A 16229-nucleotide genomic window follows, 5' to 3' on the forward strand; every position below is an offset into this window, starting at 1 on the left:
TCAATGAGTCAAACTGTTACACTAAAGCAGAGCATCATGTTTCAGGTAGTCTGGGACGTCAGTTCAACACCTGAATGCCTCACGTTGAGTTCAGGTGTCACTGTGTGAAAGCATTAAAAACCAAAACAAAGAAGTTCTTATTAAAAAAAAACAAGTGTTTATATTTCAGATTTACCAATGCAGGCAGCCATCATCATCATCATCATCATCATCATCATCACGGTGAAGCATTCAGGTACAGTTAAAAAAATACAACTTTATATGTACATAGAAAAAGGTAGGCTTCGCTGAGCTTATAAAAATAACTATCATACTCAACTCAAATGACACAGAATCACTGATCAGAGGGAGGACAGGTGAGTCTATCAGCTGACAGGTAGTAATCAATAACTGCTGTCCCACTGTGGGACCCAGCAGGGCTGACCCGGGACAGGAAACCAAACCAGGACTTCATGTGTTTGATCTGGAACTACAAATTTATCCTGTTTCGATAAAATATCTGACAGACTTCAGCTCGACTTCCTTCCTCCCAGACGACCTCTGGTTTCATTAATGACGACCAAATGTTTAAAGTCACATTTTTATACAAGAGAAAGTGTTGAGTTTGAAAAGTTCGGTTGTCGTCATGTTGGAATACAGTTTGGAGTGAAACACTAACCCTTCAAATATTCACTCAACACGACCACATGACAAATTCAAGCCTGTATTTTTTGGCTTCTGAGACTCAGACACTAAAAATGAAGTTCTGACTGCACTGAGCAAAAACAGGAAGTTGGAAGTAACATCTGCAACGCACAGATTTCTGTATTTAATGAGTTCAGATATCAGAACGTCCTCAGACTCACAACAGGAACGTTTCTCCCTCACGCTTGTTTGACCAAAAAGTACAGATGACTGCAGATCGTATCAAAATAAAGCAAAAGTTAAACTCAACAGGAATGTAAAACACACACGACAGACAGAATCAGCTTTAAAGAATCATGAGCATTTCTAATTTATACCACAGCTGATGACATTTAATTATCTAGAAAGAGTTGGTAAGCGTCAATAAATGTGATATTTGATCAGTTGGTTATGAAAAAGCTTCCAGGTTCAAAAATGTGTCTTATCTGTTTGACCCAACAAGCCTTTAACAACCTGATGATGAAAAAGCTGGTTTTAAATAATAATCAACATAATATCTGAGCAAATTAAAGGTTTCCATGATGGACCTGGTTCAGTTCCTGTCAGGACTCAAAGCCGGTCTGGGAATAAAGTTTTCTAAACTCAAACACTGATTTTCTTGTTGAGTGAAACCAACGCTTCAAATTATTCCTTTTGCTCCAGAGGCTCCACTGAAGCCATTTGGCTTCCATGCTTGGTATAAGATTAATTTTTGTTAAATGAATGTGAACTCCTGTTCACATCACATCAGTTTGTTTCATTCTCAAACATCAGAAAAGTAAAATGTCTGACAACAAAACTAGTTAGAAACAAAAAAACAAAGTGTAAGAAGTAGGAAAGCAGTTCAGAGTGAGTTACCGTAGTGTCCAAACAATCCTGAAAAAGAGGTTTTTTTCTTTCACAGCTCCCAGTGGAGGCCTTATTTTGGGGAAGCAAAATGGTGCCAGCTGCAGCAAGAGTTGAGTAACAATTTCAAAAAGGCAAAAATGATCCCAGTTTATCAGAACATGGAGTTATGAAGGCTTCAGAGGAACAGGTGGTCGGTTCACAGATTCACCAGATAAAAACAACCCACTGACAAAAACTGAACAAAGGGATATAAATGGGTACACCGGGGATAACCATCTGCGTTCAAAAATCAAGGAGGAAAATGTTAAATTGACAAACTAAAAGGTTTAGTGATCTCGTCTTTATAAGCTCTCACTCTGAGTCAAACTGGGATGCAAAATGGTGTGTTAAAGCGATGATCAGGGAACAGACATGGCTGCATACAGGGAGGACTGTGTCATTGTTCTGATTTGGTTTGGGATCACTGATTGTGGTCACAACAGAAAAAGTAAATATGCCTTCGGGGAAAAAGTCCCTCCTCCTCCTGAGTGAATTTTTCGGTTTCCTCTCCCTCAGTTGGTCTTCGTCTCTTCAATCCTTTCATCCAGAGTCATTCCATCTTGCATCCCGCTTAAGTAAGTATTCAGTTACAGAACATACGGGAACTCAAAATGGTGCCCAACTAAACTCTGCCATGTTTGTTTAGTCTGGTTTCTGTCTATATCTTCCCTCTTAGTTGTTTTTTCTGAGAAGCCATCATGTTAGAATCAATCTTTTGAGGATTCAAAATGGTGCAAGACTTAACTCGTCCATCATGTATGTTTAATCAGCCCGTCTTTCTCCAAGTGATCTTTTTGAGGAAGCCATTTTGCTCCTCTTCTCCGACATGTTATCAATAAATCTTTTGGGGATTATAAATGGTGCATGACTAGACAGTCATGTTTGAGCCTCTCTCTGTGTTGTGTTTTTGGGGAATCCATTTTGTTTCCCTCTCTGGTGTCTTTCGGGATTCAAAATGGTGCACACTTCAAACCATCTGCCATGACTCATCTCCTCCCCCTCCATCACACACTGGTCACCTGTTCAAAGGGATGCAAATTAGTGCGAGTCCATCCAACCACCTCGTGTTCTGATCTGTCTTTTCATCAGTGTGTCGGCCCCTCCTCACCCTCCTCACCCTCCTCACCCCTCTCTGTTAGGAGCTGACCTCCGTCGTCTCTCCCCCTGTCTCCACCAGCGTCACCTGACCCTCCTCCCCCTCCATGATGATCCCTCCCTCCTGCAGCACCACCATCTCTCCCTCCTCCTCCACCATGCTGGCCGCTGCCTCCTCCTCGTCCTCCTCCCCTCCCACCACCTCCTCGGGGCTGGCAGCGTTAGCGGCAGCGCTGACGGCGGCGGCGGCGGCGGCGGCGGCGTTGGCGCTGTTGGCCTGACTTTGGGACATGGCCTCCAGTTTGATGCGGTACTCCTCGGCCTCCTGCTCCTTACGCAGCAGCTGCTGCCGATACTCCTGCGCCTTCCTGTTGGCCTCCAGCAGCTGCCTCTGCAACAACTCCTGCAGGAGGAGAAGAAGAACATGATGATCACAAAGAGGAAAAAGATATGAAAGAAGAAGAGGAGGAAGATGAGGATGAGGAGGAAGAGGAGGAGGAAGATGAGGAGGATGAGGAGGAAGAGGAGGAGGAGGAAGAGGATGAGGAGGATGAGGAGGGAGATGAGGAGGAAGAGGATGAGGAAGATGAGGAGGAAGATGAGGATGAGGAAGAGGTGGAGGATGAGGAAGAGGTGGATGATGAGGAAGAGGAAGAGGAGGAAGATGAGGATGAGGATGAGGATGAGGACGAGGTGGAGGATGAGGAAGAGGAGGAGGAAGAGGAGGAGGAGAGGATCACACTCACCGTCTCTCCCCCATCGTTGTGATTGTTGGTCACCTCCAGTTTCCTCTTCCTGGAGGGTGGAGGCTGAGGCTCCTCCGTCACCACCTCCTCTGTCACCGTGTTGGCCGGCACCGCCAGCACTGAAACACAGACGGATTGATTGATTATCAAGTATTGATCAGACTGAGGAAGTGTCGCACTGAGTGAAGGCTGTGTGTCGTACTCTGCTGTCCGTGCTGCATGGTGACGAAGAACGGCGGCGCCATCCCTCCTGTGGTCTGCAGGTTGCCGTGTTGGTCTGTCACTATGGTGATGACCCTCTGACCCCCCTCGTTGACGACGGCGGCGTGCTGTATGTTGGAGTCCAGAGCGCTGGCAGCCATCGCTTCTTCTGAGTCACCTGAAACACAAAGACCCCAACGTCACGTCTCCACAGACTTGTTTAAATGTTCAGGTGCTTCAGGTTTGTTCAGGTGTTTGTACCTGCGTTGGCCTTGTTGAGCAGCTCAGCCAGGTTGACCACGCCCCCCTGGATGGCAGGTATTCCCTGGATGATGAACTGCGGCTGGTTGGTGGTGGTGCTGGTTTCCACGTTCATACTCACCTGGTTCATGTTCACCTGGTTCATATTGACCTGGTTCATATTGACCTGGTTCTGCATGCCCTCCTGCACAAACACAAACACAGTAGAAACAGCTCAGAACACATTTCTTCGTTGGCGATATTGCTTCCCGTCAGACGGTTCTGTGTGTTCTGTCAGCGTCTGTCTCACCTGCAGCAGCAGCATCAGCTCCGTGTTCTGGATGTCGACGGCGATGTCGAACGGCGTCTTGTCGAACTTACTGAGCGCGTGCACGTCGGCTCCGTGTTTGATGAGTGTCTCGGCCACGCCGTGATGACCGTGCTGCGCCGCCCAGTGAAGAGCCGTCATCTTCAGCATGTCTTTGGCGTTGATGTCGGCGCCGCTCTGAAAGATAGTTAGACTGTCAGTTAGTACTGAGGAGGAGGAAGTACAACAAACTGGAAGTACTGCGCTCAAAGGAACAATGAACTGCAATAATGGCGAAGAGATTATTTCATCAAAATTATAAACGTTTAAGTCACATGTTGGGAAAAGGGAGGAGGGAAAGAGGAAACACAAACCTGAGACACGGCAGGTTTGTGTTTAAAGTCAACAGATAAAAAACTCTTTGTGTCATTAATGAAGGACTCAAAGAGGTGAAACACTAAATGTAACTGCAGTAAAGACGATAGTGGTTCTGACCCGGACCAGCAGCTCCACGATGACCGTGTGTCCCTCGGCGGCGGCCATGTGCAGCGGGGTTCTGTCCACTTTGGTGCGGGCGTCTCTGCTGACGCCGGCTCTCAGCAGGACGTCGGCTGTCGAATAATGACCGTGCTGAGCGGCCAGGTGGAGCGGAGATGTCCCCAACTACAGGACACACAGACGGACATGTCTTCACACTCACTGACATTTACTTTGTAGACTAACACAAGTGTGACTGCTGAACTCCTCCTTCACTTCTCAGTGTGTAAAACAACAGAAACAGAATTTGCTTCTTCCTGAAGTTTTTGAACCATGAACGATTGTAAGAGCAGAAACTTTGGATCATTCATTCAGTTTCAGTTTGTGATCAGCTGTTAGATTTGGTTTTCTTCTCTTCTGTAATAACTAAATGTCTGTTAATATAAACATTATTGTTGCTTCCACAGTGAAACAGATCTGTACAGATGTTGATGCTAAGCTAACCGTTTCTTTCACCAATGACTGGATTTTGTCTATTGAACTCTTGCTCAGAGGAATCTTTGTCTTTCTGGCCTCTCAGTTTGAGTCTGGTTGAACTATTGTACAGTGTTTTGTTCTCCATACAAATGCAGAGTATTTCAGACACGCTCGTGTGTATTTTGGTTTTTCGTATAAAGATCATTCTTATAGTTTGTTTTGTTTCAGAAAGAAAATCTGCCTGTAATCAAGAAATAACATAATTAACACATAAATACAACCTGCTGTTGTTCACATGGGAACTGTAACATGATGATACTGTAGCTGAGGTTAAAGAATAAAACCTGCTGTTATTGTTGAGAACATATTAAATCATCAGCTTCCTGCCGTCAGTTAGACTCAGAGTAAACATCAGACAGTCTCACCCAGTCAGTGGTGAACGGCGCTCCGTTGGCCATCAGGTTTCTGACCTCATCGTCTTGACCTTTCCGAGCCGCCTCCAGCAGACGCTTCCCCAGGTCCACCAGCGACATCTGACACACACAAACATTCAGGTCCTTGAACATCTCGCTGCACTTTATTCCACATGAGCACACAGACAACACGTCTGTTCACGAGTTACATGTTTATTTTTATGGTCAATTTAACAGTTAGCTGCAGGACAACAGATGAAAACGAGCCACCGCACTCACACTGACAGACACACACACACTGACACTCACACTGACAAGACACACTGACAGACACACTCACTGACAGACACACTCACTGACAGACACTCACACTGACAGACACACTCACTGACAGACACACTCACTGACAGACACACTCACTGACAGACACACACACTGACACTCACACTGACAGACACACTGACAGACACACTCACTGACAGACACACACTCACTGACAGATACACACACACACTGACACTCACACTGACAGACACACTCACTGACAGACACACACACACTGACACTCACACTGACAGACACACTGACAGACACACACACACTGACACTCACACTGACAGACACACTGACAGACACACACACACTCACTGACAGACACACACTCACTGACAGACACACTCACACTGACAGACACACTCACACTGACAGACACACTGACAGACACACACACTCACTGACAGACACACACACTCACTGACAGACACACTCACTGACAGACACACTCAGCAGAGCACGACTGACACTGAAACATATCAGGAAGTAAAAACACCATGTCACCATATTTATCAGCTGTTTTACACACATTGTTTACAATCATCCCTCAAATCATTTGTGACACAGATGCAACAGAGACAGGATGTGTTTAAAATAAAGATAGTTGTGAAACTGACATCAGTGCACTCAAACATTAAACTTCGCTGAGATCTAATAATCATAAATGACCCCGAGCATCTTTTTCTGCTCTCTAATCTCTAAAAGTCAGTTTTCATATCGGTGCTGATGGTCAACACACTGAATAACATCTGTGTGAGCAGTGAAAAAGCCAACACATTTATTTGCTGGGCTTTAAAAAACAGAAATTTACAATTAATAACGATGCAAAATATACTATTCAAAATGAAACTACCAGGCAGCTATTACTATATACACATTCAGGTTATTTTCTTTTAACTGAGTATATAACTATGCTGATTTCATTAAAAGCATGAGTTTGTGTTTCAGACTGAGCTTCAACTGAAGCCGTGAAGAGTATCTTCACAATTTTCTGACTTTTATTGAGACAAACAATTCAGATGTAAATCAAGAGGACGATCCTCCTACAACAACTATTAGAAGATGGTTTTGTTAACTAGAGTCTATTATTACTGTTAACAGAAGTTAATCATGTGGTTTCAAACAACAGTCCTGACATGGTTAATGAATCCAGAGTATGAATATTCAATAGCACATATAAACTGCCTTACTGAGAAATTAAGTCTCACCCTTTTAATTCACTGATCAATAACTGTTCATTTCTGTGACTCGGTTACAGAAACAAGAAGTCTGAGTCCATGTGATGACTTTAAGTTTAAATCAGACTGAACTTTACAACAATAACTACATTTAACTACTCATTTCCACATTTATACGACAGTTTACTGTCCGTTTGTTTCAGAGGTTCACAAACGTTTTGCATTAAAAGACCAAAAATCAATGATTTTACACTCACAAACACAAAGTACACATCAAACCAGCAGACGTGCAGTGTACAGCCTGAGACAGATCAGCTGTGGCGGTAAACACGCTGCAGCTCTCAGGTGACCCGTGAGGACAGGTGCTGCAGAGGCTCGTACCTGTTGGTCGCCTCCTCGCTACTTTACGGTAAATGTGGAAATTATCGGAAGCTAATAGCTACGAGTCCATTATCGGACATGTCCCCGCCTCAGCACATCGTACTTCATCTGGCAGAACTGAGACACAGAAGTTATCAGAGTCTGAGGATGTTTTATTACCAGTCAGCGTTAACATGTGGGGCCGGAACTGTACATTTGATTGACGTGACTGAGAAGGACCAAAACAACACAATCACTGTGTCCGATAATGGATTCATGCTCGGTGTTTGAGCGCTAACTACATAAATATAATCGCTTCACAAAATCAGTAAGTTCAGACGGAGCACGCGGGGCCCGGCGGGGCCCGGCGGTGCCCGTGCGGAGCTGCAGACGGTGTTTCTGTCAACACAAAGTCTCCACGGCGAGGCAAGTTAGCCCGTCACTCTGTCCGATGATGGAACCCAGAGCGTTACACAGCTCTTGTTATTGAGACAGACGGAGGAGGACGAGGGTTTTCTCTCCGCGGCCGAGGAGCCATTTTACGCGCCTTCATGGACAGAAAAGAGTCCGCCATGTGCCACGTACCCCGTCTCCCTCTCCGAGCGGTACTTTACCACCACAGCCGTTAAGAACCAGAACCTGCTCCACCAAAACATTTACAGCAACACAGACAGGAAACTGTTTGATATTAAGTTGTTGGTTTTCCGGGGGAAGTCACAGAGAAATTTCCTATTTTACACACGGAGAAAAAACTACTTCCACATCCGGTTAACTAGCATTCTTCAGGCGCGCGCCGTCAGCCCGCGTCCAGCAGGTTAGCCCGCTGAGCCGCAGCTCGGCCTCGGCCCCGGCCCGCAGCTCGTTATTAGACAAGAAGACGAACAGTCGTGTGGGTTTGTTCCACCGGAGACGACACAGCAGCTACTCACCGCGTCCAGGTCTGTTAGGAGCCAGCCGGAGTGCTCTTCTCTGCTAATGTTAGCACGCTAGCCGGCTAAACAGAAGAAATCCCTGTGCGTGTGGCGGCTCGTGCGCTGTAACCACTCTGCGTTTATTACGAACAGGTCAGGAAAGTGCAAACTGCTCCATGAAGCGCAAAACATGCACATTAGAGCTGCGGCGGCTCGTCGGGCTCCTCTGGGCTTGTTTACTGCGACAAGTTAGCGACAGACGGCCGGGACACGCCCGGATGTTGTGGACCTAGCTTTCAAAATAAGACCGCAAAGTGTATCCTGCCAGTGTAATTATTTTAATGAGTTATATTAATTGCTGCACGTGTTGATTCCTGGCGAACAGATAAACTGTGATTCTGCAGAAGAAGTCACGTAGTTAGATATTTAATGTGGTTCCACCGTAGATTCAGTCCCCAGAGACACGCAGGACTGTGTCAGGAGTCCGGTACAGTTATGAAGCTGGAGTGAGTGCTGCTTTATTTACTATGCTAATTACCTCTCTAACACTGCAGTAATTGTTCAAGCTCTAACTGTAGCAAGGCTGAAGAGGATGAGTTGATACCTCAGGAATAAGCGATCTGATATTTTGAGGCATTGGTCTGTATTTGATGGACGGTTCATTAAATGAGATCAACATTTGGAAGTCAATTAAAAACTGACAACGATTCATTAGAGCAACACAAGTCAGACCTGATCACGGCATTTTATTTTGAAAGTCCTGACAGGAAACGTCTTCTTCATTGTCTCTGATTGTCGCTGCTGTTTACCAGCTAGCTGTGTTAGCCGTTAGCCTGTAGCATGCAGACTGTTAGCAAGTTAAATAGAAGCGTGTTTTACCGTCCTCTCTCGTAGATTCCCGCGAGTGTTCGTGTCCTGGCGTGATGTGGAGTCTGACAGGTGTTCACCTGCCGAGAAGGATTTTTAAAATAGTTATTTTTGTGTTTTATCTCGTATAAAAATGGCGGCCCCTCGACACCGGAGGTGGAAGCCAGAGTGAGTTAACCTCCCTGTGGGCGGGCTCAGTGACGACACCGAGGAGCAGACCTCCGGTCAGTGCTGCGGCGGCGGGCCGTGGGCCGGACGGACGGACCGCTGCTCTCAGACCAGCAGCAGAACCGGGCCGGTGACTGTCTTCAGTAAGAGTTGATTATTAATGTCAGCAGCTGTCAGTCCGGATGTGTTCGAGCCAGAATAACTGAGTACAGTCACTGATGAAGAACTTTTATATTCTGTGGGTCCGATGCAGAAACAGGCAGCTGGACCGGAACTGAGTCATGTCAGCCATTTTGGGAAATATTTAAATTAATACATCTGACTGAATCACATGAAGTTTTTATCTGATGATGATTAACTGCGTCATAATATTTAGTCTGTAACAAACTGGAGCTCTGATCTGTATCAGCTGTGTGTGTGTGTGTGTGTGTGTGTGTGTGTGTGTGTGTGTGTGTGTCAAAGTATTTGAATATAAATAAAGATTTTTAAAAAACAAATTTTGTCTTTTGAAAGACATGTTTCTCTATTAATTAATTTCTCTTCATTTATGACATTCAGAAACAACTAATAAAACATTCAGTCTTACTGAGAATCCGAGCGTCATTATAAAACAAACAGCTCATCGGTGTGTCAGCCTGTGGAGACTTTAGTTTTTAATGCAAACTACACATGTATTAATGCATCACTCTGGTATACTGACAGTAAACAGACCTGAAGTAAAAACAGGCGACCGGTCCAAAGAAGACATTTGTTTATTGTTGGCAGGTGACAGAACATTCTGACAGAACCAGGTGAACGGTAGTTTTCTTCCTGCGGCTCCAGTTTGAGGCCCGCTCAGTAAAACAGCATGAGAAACTAATAAATACATTAATGAATAAATAAATAATTAACAGCGAGTGTTAACGAAGCAGCTCGGGACAAAAGAACAAAAAGGCACAAATGGAAACAAAAACTTTGAGTCTCGGAGGGTTTCGACACATTCAGTAAATAATACAAATAATCTGAGGATCATTTCTTCATCATGGAAACAAACAAACAAACAAACAAACAACTTTTAATCGTCTCATCAGAAATGGATCAACAGTGTTTCTATTATTTTGTCCCCCCTGCTCACATGCTGAAGGGGTTAAAATCTCATTTTCACACGTGAAGGTTGTCGGTTTGAATCCAATCACAATTCGTCTGAAATCAGCTGATCTGAGATCAGGAAGCTGGTTCAAATCCAACCAATCAGATCGCTGGGATCACTGAGCACTTCCTGGTTCGGTTCTTCGACAGTGAATGTTTCCAGTGTGATTATTAATACAGTCAGTCAGCTGTTTACTGCCGAGTCATCGAATCAAAACTATCTGAGGATCATTAGTGTGTGTGTGTGTGTGTGCTGCATTCACTGCCCTCCGTACGTTTCAGCTCTACATCCCTTCAGTAAACTTCTCTCTTCTTCTCTCACAACAAATTCATCATGAACATTAAAGCTGCATTAACGAGCTCGTCTGTGCTGTTTCTTCATCTACGCACATTTTTACTGTCTGTCAAAATATCTGCAGCTGTTTCCTCAGTTTTTATTCTTTCCTTCACGTTTTATGATCATTTCTGTTTGAATTGAAATTTTTTTTTTACCTCACTGGATTTTAATTATATTTCTGCTTCATATCCTCAAAGTTCTGGTGAAAGTTCAGAGTTGATGATCAGCTTCATGATCACAGTAATTATCAGTGAAACAGACTCTCAGTTATTCACAGGCATTAAAACGTGTCAGCTGTGTGTGTGATTTCAGGGAAACTGATTCTGGACCAGAGTGAATAAAAAGTTGTGATTTAATCTGAACCAGGATCAGTCTCAGCAGACCTCTGTCCGTCTGTGACGACCTGTTTTAATGTGAAAACCAGGCTCTTATTTTGGTGACTTCCTGGAGTGTCTCAATTTCTTCAGTGGAGAAAAAACAAAGACTGGAGGAAGAAGCCTGCAGAGGCTGATCTGGGGTCAGAGGTCAGGTGAGGCTGATCCGGGGTCAGAGGTCAGGTGAGGCAGATCCGGGGTCAGAGGTCAGGTGAGGCTGATCCGGTCCGGTGTCAGGTGATGGTGCGTTCAAAGCAGCAGGTTGAGGTCGGCCAGCAGAGCGTCGACGTCGGCGAGAGGAGCTCTCCAATAATTAAAGGAGGAGAACTCAGAGAGGACGAACTGAGGACAGACAGGAAGTGGAAAAAATGAGGTCACATTTTAGTCATATTCAGTGTTGGAAAGTATTCAGATACTTTATTTCAGTAAAATAACTAATACCACACTGTAAAAATACTCTGTTACAAGTTAAAGTCCTGCAGACTTCAGTAAATGTTTATAAAATCAGGAAAATGTACACAAAGGTTGTAAAATTCAAAAGGTGGCTCCAAACCTACAGGGGGCAGCATCACCGCTAACTGCTGCTGTCTATACGCTTTGCTATAGCGGCTAGCTGCTGTTAGCTGGAGTCAGAATAGTTTCACGTTACTCTGTGAACTGAGGATTTATTTGGGGTGACTGTAGAGACAAACCAGAACTGTTCTGGTGACTGTGACTCAGTCTGAATGACGCGTGTTTGACGATGAGTTAACGAGGCGATGAAGCTCGTCTGAGTTCAGTCGCAGACAAACTTAAATTCAGACGGTTGGATTTTTCTGTTTAGAAGCAAAATAGAAAATAGAAATAGAAAATATTTCCTTTCTGCACATTTAGTGAGTTTATCTTGTCGACTTGTTGGACTTAGTGAACTGGCTGCTTTCACATCTCCAGCTGAAACTGGGAGCTAGCTGGTTAGCATGCTAACTCCAGTAGATATCTCCGCCTCAGATTAAACTTAGATTCTGCACATATCTCACAAATTACCCCTTTAAAATATCAAAAAGACAAGAAGGCTACTCAGTGCAGTCAAGTAGCATGCTAACGTTAGCTTCTCATCAGTAAACAGAGCTGAGTCTGATGTGATGTCATCAGTTCTGCAGGTAGGGGAACACGAACGTCTGAAGCACACTCATCACTTCATTAACACATTAGCATCCCGTTAGCTTCACTGCTAACATGACTGATGTCACAGCTGCAGCCTCCATGTTTTTGTTAAATCTTTGTAATGACAGATCCATCCACACTGTAACCATGGAAACAGATAATGATCAGACTGAATGGCTCCTGATGAAGGAAAAAAAATTAACTCTACTAAAGACTGTGCTGTTTGGACCGGTCCCCCACCTGCCCCCTCACCTCCTCCTCGTCACTCCTCAGTGATGAAGACTTGTCTTTTCCTTTGATGCTATTGGCCGGCTGACCGTCAGTCAAACCCAGGTCCGCCAGCTCCGACATGTCGAGGGCCGGGATTGGCTGCCTCCAGAAGAGGAACGAGTCGTATTGGCTGTTTGACTTCTCCATCGTCTGAGAATGGACCTGAGAGGAACCAGACACAAAGTCCAGTTTATCAGAACAGCGTGTTAAATGAATTACTGTGGTCCGGTTTGCTTGTTAAACTTTCCTTTGTTGGTTTGTGATTTCAGTCTTTGTCCCCTGAAGACAAAACATCATTTGCACAAAGCTCGTTCCAGAAAACTCACACAGAATCAGAACTCTTCACAGTTCTGTCCTGGAATTTATCAGAACACTTCATGAAAGACTTTTATTTGACTCATGGGACTTTGTAAAATCTGATATCTGGACCTTCAAATGTTCTGACCCGAGAGAAAAACAGGCTGCAGGTGAGGGAGAAATATTAAAACGTGTGTTTTTTCTATGGAGTCTGGTTCAGTGAAGCGAGGCTCACACAGTCTGAATGGTCTGAGTCTGTCTGACCCTGTGAGGAGGTGACGTGTGTCCAGACTGACAGCAGCCTCGTCTGCGTTTACAACAAACAAACAAACAAACAAACAAACAAACAAACACCTCAGCTGAGTGTTGCTGGCCTGCACCTTTTTATCATATTGTTTATTTTTTACTGTTATTGTTTGTTGTTATATTGACTGTCCTTTGGCTGCTGTGACCCACAAATTTCCCCGTTTGTTGGACAAATAAAGGAATTCTGGTTCTGATTCTGATTAAAATACACAGTCAGCCCAGTTTAAAGGAGCAGTCTGTAGATTAGGTGAATAAATGTTAAGGAGCAGAGAAAGATCCTCATTGGCTGATAAACAAACTCAATAATCAAACTCTGTTTTCATGACTGAATAAACAAGCTGACCTTAAAGGAGTTTTACTTTGTTTACATGTGGCGGACCCTGCCACCTTCCTAGCTTCAAACAGTGTTCTGGACCTTATTGTCCTCTGAGAGCAGCTGTTTATTCACTGATGGAGACAGTTTGTATTATGACCTCATTAATACTGTAGATACTAAAATTCTGCATCGTGCTCCTTTAAAACTGAACAAGATGAAGTAGAAAGTGTTTCTGATGGTTTTTATGAAGAAAACAGAATCAAACCAACGTGTTTGTAACGAGATGAACGAGTCGATGCAACGTTAAGTTTCAGTCGCTGAGTTCAACATAAAAAGACGACGCGCTGCAGTCGAATTAAAACAATCGACACGAGAAGAGACGAGTTCCTCTGATGACACCTGAACTCACCGTGTCACAATGATTCAGTCACAGCTCTGATCTGACCTCAGTTCAGCTGTTCTGCTCCTGACTCATCAGTTTCATGGAGCTGAGAACTCCAACGGGCCCTGAAAGCCTCCCAGCTGAGCGGTAGAAAGGTGCTGCTTCTTATTCTGACTAAACTCAGATGTTGTCTTGTATCTATACACTCGTCTCTCTGGCTTCAGCTGCAGGGTTGGATATTTTTATCAATGCTGGAATGTAACTAAGTACTTTTACTCAAGTACTGACTCGGTATATTTATATTTATTCGGACTGTTCCAGAAAGTCTATAAGAGAAACTGGGTCATCGTGTCACTGCAGACTGAAATAAACCGACACTGCGCTGACACTGATGAGTCCGACCGCCACCAGACTACATTCACATTTCTGCCAATTTAATGTTCGGCTGGTTTTTATTGTGACTCAGGCCGGTGGATCCTGAGGCGTTGGCCCGGTGATGTCCCGGTGATGTCCCGGTGATGTCCCGGTGATGATCGGGATAACAAATTAAAAATACATATTGATTTAAAGCGCGTCAGTCGAGCGGTTCTGCTCGGTACCGACAAGGAGCTTGGCTCGGGGCGCATTGATCAGTGATCAGGTTGTGTTGAGGCGTTGGCCGCTGCAGCTCGTCCGTCGATGATGAAGCCGATCAAACCTGATTTCACTCGATGAGTTCTGACACGAATCACAAGACCGAACCTGAAATGTTCCGATGTTCACGTGTGTTTCTGCTGTCGGAGGATTTTAAAGGTTTGACTGAGCAGCAGCTTCATCATCACCGCAGACCTCATCATCCAGTCATCAAGTCACTACATCACTACATCACTACATCATCACATCATTACATCATCACATCATTACATCATCACATCAGAATCATTTACCTTTGAGTGTTTCCGGTGAGAAGATCACAGATTTCACAGATTTCTGTTTTTCTTCTTTGTTCTTTTCTTCTTTGTCGCGACGATCAGACGCGTCAGCTGCTGCAGGTTAAATGAGCTCTGCGCCTGCGTCAAGCGCACCTGAATACACACCACGGCTTCCGTCAAGACCTTTCAAAATAAAAGCCGAGGGGAAGCTCGTGGTTTTTCTGCTGTTTCTTGTTTTTATGTAATTTTTTCTCGTCAGTTAGAAAATCTCATCGATTATTTTAGAAAACAAGAAAAACATTTAGTTTTTAGTTCTGAATTAATTTAAAGGATGAAACTTAATGAACATTTAAAGGCTGCAAAACATTATTAACGTTATCAAACATAAAGAAGGCGCGCGCACACGCACACACACAGACAGACAGACAGACACACACACGCACACACACACACACACACACACACACACACACACAAACACCTCAGCTGAGTGTTGCTGGCCTGCACCTTTTTATCATATTGTTTATTTTTTACTGTTATTGTTTGTTGTTATATTGACTGTCCTTTGGCTGCTGTGACGCACACATTTCCCCGTTTGTGGGACAAATAAAGGAATTCTGGTTCTGATTCTGATTAAAATACACAGTCAGCCCAGTTTAAAGGAGCAGTCTGTAGATTAGGTGAATAAATGTTAAGGAGCAGAGAAAGATCCTCATTGGCTGATAAACAAACTAAATAATCAAACTCTGTTTTCATGACTGAATAAACAAGCTGACCTTAAAGGAGTTTTACTTTGTTTACATGTGGCGGACCCTGCCACCTTCCTAGCTTCAAACAGTGTTCTGGACCTTATTGTCCTCTGAGAGCAGCTGTTTATTCACTGATGGAGACAGTTTGTATTATGACCTCATTAATACTGTAGATACTAAAATTCTGAAGAATTCTGTGTGTGTGTGTGTGTGTGTGTGTGTGAGTGTGAGTGTGTGTGAGTGTGGTGTAATGAGGGGTGTGTGTGTGTGTGTGTGTGTGTGTGTGTGTGTGTGTGTGTGTGTGTGTGTGTGAGTGTGTGGTGTAATGAGGGGTGTGTGTGTGTATGTGTGTGTGTGAGTGTGTGGTGTAATGAGGGGTGTGTGTGTGTGTGTGTGTGTGTGTGTGTGGTGTAATGAGGGGTGTGTGTGTGTGTGTGTGTGTGTGTGTGTGTGTGTGTGGTGTAATGAGGGGTGTGTGTGTGTGTGTGTGAGTGTGTGTGTGTGGTGTAATGAGGGGTGTGTGTGTGTGTGTGTGTGTGTGTGTGTGTGTGTGTGTGTGGTGTAATGAGGGGTGTGTGTGTGTGTGTGTGTGTGTGTGTGGTGTAATGAGGGGTGTGTGTCAGCAGGAGGAGCTGTTGGACTGAACATGAGCAGGAAGTGAAGGAAAGAGAAAACATGGTCGTTGTAAGTGA

General features: G+C 44.4%; 2 protein-coding genes across 2 annotated transcripts; both read right to left on the reverse strand.

Moving 5' to 3' along the window:
- Positions 1 to 134: 134 nt before the first annotated feature.
- On the reverse strand, positions 135 to 8537 carry gabpb2a (GA binding protein transcription factor subunit beta 2a). Its single transcript, XM_084380074.1, has 8 exons — positions 8308 to 8537; positions 5520 to 5627; positions 4636 to 4803; positions 4144 to 4338; positions 3855 to 4038; positions 3595 to 3771; positions 3393 to 3511; positions 135 to 3049 (listed from the first exon to the last, which is right to left on the reverse strand). The coding sequence occupies exons 2-8, from the start codon at positions 5625 to 5627 to the stop codon at positions 2687 to 2689; spliced, it is 1314 nt and encodes a 437-aa protein (XP_084236200.1). The 5' UTR covers positions 8308 to 8537; the 3' UTR covers positions 135 to 2686.
- A 1521-nt stretch (positions 8538 to 10058) lies between these two features.
- Positions 10059 to 14943, reverse strand: mllt11 (MLLT11 transcription factor 7 cofactor). The gene is made up of 3 exons (XM_084378758.1): positions 14804 to 14943; positions 12559 to 12738; positions 10059 to 11505 (listed from the first exon to the last, which is right to left on the reverse strand). The coding sequence occupies exons 2-3, from the start codon at positions 12721 to 12723 to the stop codon at positions 11413 to 11415; spliced, it is 258 nt and encodes an 85-aa protein (XP_084234884.1). The 5' UTR covers positions 12724 to 12738; positions 14804 to 14943; the 3' UTR covers positions 10059 to 11412.
- Positions 14944 to 16229: the final 1286 nt, after the last annotated feature.

This window comes from Pagrus pagrus (genome assembly GCF_965226575.1).
Source record: "Pagrus pagrus genome assembly, chromosome: 17".
Lineage (NCBI taxonomy): Eukaryota > Metazoa > Chordata > Actinopteri > Spariformes > Sparidae > Pagrus > Pagrus pagrus.